General features: G+C 41.5%; 1 protein-coding gene across 1 annotated transcript in view; it reads right to left on the bottom strand.

Annotated features, from left to right (window-relative positions):
• LOC126398161 (phosphatidylinositol 3,4,5-trisphosphate-dependent Rac exchanger 2 protein-like) overlaps positions 1–7,376 on the bottom strand; it is a 105,458-nt gene that overhangs the window by 27,329 nt on the left and 70,753 nt on the right. The window contains exons 34-36 of the mRNA XM_050057382.1: positions 2,367–2,469; positions 2,039–2,182; positions 1,769–1,883 (exon numbers count right to left, since the gene is read on the bottom strand). Of these exons, the coding sequence (XP_049913339.1) occupies positions 1,769–1,883; positions 2,039–2,182; positions 2,367–2,469 (362 nt within the window). The remainder of the gene's footprint in view (positions 1–1,768; positions 1,884–2,038; positions 2,183–2,366; positions 2,470–7,376) is intronic.

Genomic DNA, 7,376 nt, shown 5'->3' with positions numbered 1-7,376 from the left:
GAGTTTTTCCTTATCCGCTGCGAGGGTCATAAGGACAGAGGGATGTCGTATGCTGTAAAGCCCTGTGAGGCAAATTGTGATTTGTGATATTGGGATTTATAAATAAAATTGATTGATTGATTGATTGATTGTAGTTTGTAGCAGCACTTTTTACCATAAAAAATCACCAATAAAAGCTTCTAAACTTAACTTCACAAAACAATTCTCCACAGACAGTAGCTAGCGCAAGCTAGCGAGTTTTGTTGGCTTGTTTTAGATAATGGAGGAAGATGATACGAGTGTTGCGTTCAGAAATACTCATTCTGAGTGCTGGAGCGCACTCTGGCACAAACTGGACCGTTGTAAATTCGTAGCGCTGTTGGAATATACCATTCGGTTATCTAGAGCACGGCACTCTCAGAGTGGCAAAGCGCACTTTAGGCACTCTGTATAGGGAAGCGGAGCAGCAAAGCACCAAGTGGAGTGAATGTGTGATTAATTTAACCATTTGTTAATTCATGTAGAAATACAACGTTCCATTTCCTTGACCAGCAGGGCTCTCATTTCAGTATAGCATTAGTTTGAGCCATGACTCCTTCTATTCTGGCTCTCAATAACACAACAAGAGGACATTTTAAGACTCCTATGTAGCCTACAGCCCTGTGGTGGACAGTCATGTTTTGCCTCCAGCTAATAAAGTGACATTATTGTGATGTCAGCCCTAAATGGGTCTATAAAGAAATCCAGCGCACTATGATGTCATACTGTAGAGAAAAAAACATCAGAAAAAAAGTATTCAGAATGGTCTAAAGCCAGAGGTTTTTGGTCACAGGGATTAGTTTAACATACCTCATACCCTCATTATTTGAATCTTTGGCCATGTTTAATATGAACAGCCAACATTGTAACCCTACATGTAAGACACAAAATCTGGAAAGGCATTACAGGTCCCCTTTAACCAAGATGGTATCAGTCCATACTGTTTAATCGTGATATCACAGGAACTATAGTTCATTGGTAACTGAGCTGAACTGGCAAACATATAGTCAGATAGAGAGCTTCTCTCTATGATAACAGAGAGTCCAATTATCAGACTTCAAGAGGATCAGGTGTAAGCTGTAGATCTTTCTGCACTTCCACCAGCATAGGACATTTCATAAAAGCCACATCTTGTGTCTAAATTACACAGTCTCTTAGATTTTCTCATTATGAATTCTTAATGTGCCTTGTGCATTCACAGGCACTCGCATCATTTTATACACAGCTGGTTTAAATGTGATTCTCAGTCACTGGAATAAACAAGGTGGCATCTAATATGAGACTGCATTGATATTCAGACTGCATACTATATAGGTCTGATACTCACTCACACATTCAGGAGATTAAATAAAGTCAGGCCCTTATTTTCAACTCCCAGAAGTGTCTGTGTCTTCGTATCTGTTTCCACCTCATTAAATTATCCACGCCTGGCCAATCACAGAAGGTCTCCGGTGTGCAGCAAACCAATGGGGTGTGAGGTAACTGAGTGCAGCAGCTGCACAGAAGCACTACATCAGCGCTGGTGACACGCTGGGCACTCTCATCCAATCACCGCCGCCCCTGCTGCGAGTGTTCGCAACCAATCATAAAACACTCCCGCTGTGTTGCTCTCAGCCAATCACCTTGAGGCCCTGCTGGGTGTTGAGAGTCAAGCCCGACTGAACGGGTCGTCTTGATTTATATTAGATCTGAAAAACTGCCAAATCACACAGGATATGTAGTTTCAAAGTGTGTGTCTTGTGTAACGTACCTCAGTCTTTTGTAGTACTGTTTAACCTTATCCAACGAGGCAGCATTGATTTGGGCCTGGTATTCCTCCACTGACACATTGTCTCTGTAGTAGTAACCCTCCATACTCTCCAGCGCTAGAAAGGGATAAAACGAAAAGAGTGAAAAATAAAGTGAAAAAGCCACTGCATATACTGTGCATCTACCTGCCGGTGTTTTCAATCATCTGTAAAGTGCCTTTCATCGCTGCACAACCTGCTGACTTAAAGTTCCCTAACCAGGCTCACTATACCTTGTGTGAAGAGCACAGGGTAGATTTTGATGCCTCCTCCGTTTTTCAGCCTGTGAGGCAGCTGGGAGAAGTAGAAACTCTCAAGGTGGAAGCAAACTTTCAAGGCCTGACGGGTGCCCTCCACCTGATATGACATGGGCATATCTGCAAGAGGAGAGGGGAGGAGAGGAGAGGAGAGGAGAGGAGAGGAGAGGAGAGGAGAGGAGAGGAGAGGAGAGGAGGCAAAATTAAAGTTCAATCTCATTTCCATAGAACACAGTAGGAACGATGAGACTATAATGTTTTCAAAAAAGCAAGTCAAATGTAAGATAAAAGTCTGTGTACATACTGGCCACCAGTGGCTCCCCTTCAAACTGCTGGAAGTAGAACGTAACCTTCTCCAGGTCAATTAGAGCCACCTGAGTGTCCTCCAACATGGCCTGCTCATCAGTCTGAAGAGAGAAAGACAGCATACTCGTGAGAAAGTAGTGGAGGAGGAAGTATTCAGATCATTTCCGTAGTAAAAGTAGATACACACAGATGACAAATTAAAGGGGAACTCTTGGGGGGTAGTATTGCATTTGTGAGAAGGTCGTATAAAGCCTTTTGTGGCTCCAGAGAGAGATGTGTGAAGTGATGCCTCTTGAGTCAGTATCAGTTGGGGCTGAGGACGATAAGTTTGAAAATGGAAATCTGGTGTGTGGATTTACAGCTCAGTCACAAAAAAGAAGACGTTGACCTCAGTGTTGTTGAAATATAAAGAAACATAAAGTTTCATTGTATCCACTATATAATAAGGAGCAGATGTTACATATCGGTGATTTGCAGGAAACATACATTTACTCTGACAATGGGGTTGGGATTTATAAAGAAGCAAGGTTACCAGACCTCAGACTCAAGGCTACGTTAGCTGCTTTCCAATGGAGAAGAAAGGACCGGAGCACACTGATAGATATACAGCCATTAAAAGTGCAAACAGACTAACATTTCAATACAATCGTGTCTTCATCAGGGTCAGAGAGAGCACTGACGAACAGTCACACTCGTATATAGTCAGCCTACAACAGCTAATTTCAAATCTATTGGACAAGTTTCTGTCTTTGAGCTGAGAAGCTAACTTGGCCGCATGCTGTTGGATTATGACCAAGGAGCCCTGTTTCAACTATAGAAGCTGCTGTTGGGTGGTCGAGTTGCATTGTGGGTAATGTAGGACAGGTACTGGCAAGGAAGAGGAAAGCATGCTTGCATGATGCTGGACTGGTGAAATGGGTGCTAGATTTTTTAACTTGTAGGCCGCAGGTTGTAAGGGTTAATGATGCCTTTTCCCAGAAGCGGCTGTCATCCACAGGCTCACCACAGGGGTGTGTCCTGTCTCCTTTATTGTATATTCTTTATACAAATGATTGCAAGAGCAAATACAAGGACAGGCATCTTCTGAAATTCGCGGACGATACAGTCCTCATCAGCCTGCTCCAGGAAGGAGATGTCGATCATGGTCCAGTCGTGGAAGACTTTGTAGAGTGGTGCGACAACCACTTTCTGAAGCTAAATGTCCTAAAAACTAAAGACATGGCCATTGATTTTAGGAAAAACTCTCCCTCTACCCTCCCAACCATCATTAAGGGCTTACAAGTAGAGACAGTAGAGCACTATAAATACCTGGGCACAGTCATTGATAAAAACTTGAATCATGACTTCAACACATCTGCAATCTGCAAAAAGGGTCTGCAGAGACTTTATTTTCTGCGCAGACTGAACACTTTTAATGTGGACAAGACACTGATGGTTTTATTTTACAAATCTTTTATTGAGTCTGTTTTAACGTTCTGTATTATTGGCTGGTATGGAAACCTCACTGTGCAGAACAAAAAACGCCTTTCTGACATTGTCAAAGTAGCCAGCAAGATAATTGGCACACAGCAGCTTTCTCTGTCAGATATCTACAACCGACAAGTCTATAGGAAGGCACAGTCGATCTTGGCCAGCACTGACCACCCACTTTTAGGAGAATTTTTTCTTCTTCCTTCTGGCCGGCGTTACAGGCTCCCCAAGGTTAGAAGCAATAGGTTTAAATTTTCTTTTATTCCAAGTGCAATAAATGTTCTTAATTTGCACTGAGTCTTGATGGACTCAATTTGCCTGCACTGTCTATAAGCACTCCATATGGTCTTATTCCCTTATAGATTTATTTTTTCTATGGACAGCTTGATCTGATCTATTTTATTCATGGTTGTTGTGGTTGTGATTGTTGTTGACATTGTCTTGATTGTCCCTTGTATGTTGAATTGCACTGCAAACTAAATTTCCCCTTGAGGGACAATAAAGAACTGAACTGAACTGAACTGAACTAGCATTGAGTTACAAAGACAAGACCTCTGGTTCTGCTGCATCCATTTTGATGCTTCTTTTTGTCAACTACCCATCGTGAGTCTGACAGTGTGGGTCACAGAATAGTAGAATGGACTATGAAAATGATGTGAATGTTAAGCCACTCTCCAGGCAACTGAACATCATGAGAGATTTTGGACAAAAACTAATATCATTTGGGAGAACAGAGACTCATACAGCCTGTGCCAAAGAGCACTAAAGCTGTTCTGCAGCTCACGGTCTCCCATGTTTGTGAGTAGTAAAATTAAAAGTATGAATCATGCAAAATAGCCTCTTCTCATAGCTTAATCACAATAAAAAAAATGTTTTGAAGGAAAAGGAGGTTCCCACAGTCAAGCTGTGGTTTAATGAGCTGATCAATACCCTGCACCTTGAAGGAGTAAGGTTAAAGAAGACCAGGCAGCCTCTTACTGATGATCTAAAGGCCCGGCATTAATCCTTGATAACCACCTTTAGAAGAGTCATATAGTCTTCTACCATTTTTTAACCAAAGCTGGCTGAGTTTGAGTTTATGAGTGTGTTTCATGTGTCAGCTTGGGGGCAGGTGGTGACTACAGATTATGGATTTTTCTTGTGTGATATATTTTCTTGTGAACAAACCACCAGTGTCACTTTAGTTTTATGACGACTCTGTATGTCCTTTTTTAAATTAGAACATATCTGAAGAGATGCAGAAAGGCCCCGTCCACAGCTTGATATAACTATATGCACAATTGTATTCGATAACATAACATGGAAATAATACCAAGAACAAAGCCAGTAAAGTACCTCAAGTCAAATATGCATATTTTTCCTTTTACCTGCAGTGCTGTTCATTGATCAAGAATGTTTTGGTGTGAGTTGCAGAGAGTTGGAGATATCTGCTGTAGAGATGTCTGCCTTCTCTTGAATACAATGAGATAGGGCAGTCAAATAATTCATATTTCTAATTGCAATGAATCAGTGAATTTCAACAGTTAATAGTGATAAATCACACTTTTTTTTGCAGGTTTAAAATTCCATAACTTTGCATTTCAACAGTTTTGAAGTCCGTATAAAGTATGTGAAGCAATTCTTACCAGTGTTTGATTGGGAATAAAATGAATGCAAAGAAATTTACTTTGTGATCTTGACATCTAGATTTATTTATTTCAAGTCAGTGCTGCACTGCTACTACAGTGTTGTTCGAAAGATAAAATAGCAGCAAGCAATTAACCCTCTGAGACCCTCATACTGTAGACCGATTTTTGTCTTTTGGGTGAGATAGCAGGTCAACAGTAGATGCTATATATAAGTGGTATGTATCACCTGAAAGCTGGAAACCTGAAGATTAATTTGAGATGTAGCTCAGCACTGTTCGTCAAGTTATTCTAGTCATAAATCTGCAATAAATTCTGCATGCAATAAAGTGCATAGTTTGTACCAAAACTGTATGGGATTAACATAAAATTGACATGTCTGTAAAGGGGAGGCTTATGGGTAACCACAGAACTCATTTTCATTCAGATATATTGACATGAGAGGTCAAGGCACCTCTGTGAAAATGGCCATGCTGTTTTTCTCTCACCAAAATTTAGCCTAACTTTGAAGTGTTATTTAGCTAGCATAACACGGTTGCAACGGGATTCCTTAGGTCTTCAAGTTTCATATGATACCTCTATCATCACTTTAGCATTAAAACGTAGTCATCTATTGCCCCTGAAAGCGGGTGGCAGCGAAAATAGCAGCATGCGATTAACATGATTAAAAAAAATGTTTTATCATGATATAAGTGTGCACCTACTGCTAGCTCACCTAGCACCACTGAGCAATCTAACACTAGCTAGCACTACAGGTATGAGGAAAAACGTGTATTTTGATTTTTGAGTCAACTGTCCCTTTAAGAAAAAAAGGCACAGAGGATAGCATCGTACAATAAACTTTTCTGACTGTGTGACAAGATGCTCATCTGAGGCGTCAGCTTGTCTTGTATGTATGACAATGTGTGTAAGCGTACGTCTGTCTGTTTTACTGTTTGCTTTAGCTTGTTTGTTTATGTCTCTGAATGTGTGTTTCCTTTTCAAACATGCACTCAGCATCCTCACACACAAACAAGCACATCTGCTTGTGGCCACAGCGATAGCGGCTCCAATATTTGGGATTGTGACACTCTGCACTCCTCTGTCACCGCCCCTTCCCCCTTCTCTTTCTTCTTTCTCTCTCCGCTCCTCTTCATCCACCACATGCAGAGGGATAAACAGAGCAGCGGTGAAAGAGGATTAGGTCCTTTTTCTAAAGACACATTCGAGATGGCCCGACATGTGACGGAGGGGTACCCATCACCCTGCCAAGCAGTGCCTGCCGTGTGTGGGCAAGTTTATCTCAAAGCGCCTCGCATAAATACACTCCCCCCCGACACACACGCATTCAGTATACACAAAAACCCTAACACAGAGGCACACACCCACAGCATCCCCAGTTTGACTCATGCTGCCTTTCATGTGATGCCCTAAAAAGGAGCGTGCTGAGATTTCGCTGGAATCACCTGCAGGTACTGAGACCCTGTTTTGCTCCACAGGGACACTTGAAAGAGAAATGTCTTGAGAAATAAAGGAAAAGAGGGCGACAGGGAGAAAGACAGAGACGTCAGTCCAGGAGGGAAAAGAAGAAAACATCATTTCTGGGGACCTGACGTCAGCCGCGCACTCGTCTAACCTAAATAAACGGTCATCCAAAATACACTTTTAAAACACTTCCTGTGTTTCTAATTCCCAGAGAAAGATGGCAGAAATAGAAACTAAATCGAAGTACCTCATCCAATAAAAAAATGTTTTTCTATGTGGTTGATGATGCAAAGTGTATAAATTAAACCATGAGGAAATAACTGCTTTGAAAGAATATATTACAACCCTTTAGCTAACAGGGTCGGAGACAACTTTGAAAATATTAAAAAAACCTTGACGGGAAAGGTTAATGGATCTCGATGAGGTCACAGTGTGTGCTGAGCTCAATT

Source organism: Epinephelus moara, chromosome 11, assembly GCF_006386435.1.
Source record: "Epinephelus moara isolate mb chromosome 11, YSFRI_EMoa_1.0, whole genome shotgun sequence".
Classification (NCBI taxonomy): domain Eukaryota; kingdom Metazoa; phylum Chordata; class Actinopteri; order Perciformes; family Serranidae; genus Epinephelus; species Epinephelus moara.
This window is presented reverse-complemented; position numbering and strand designations above follow the sequence as displayed.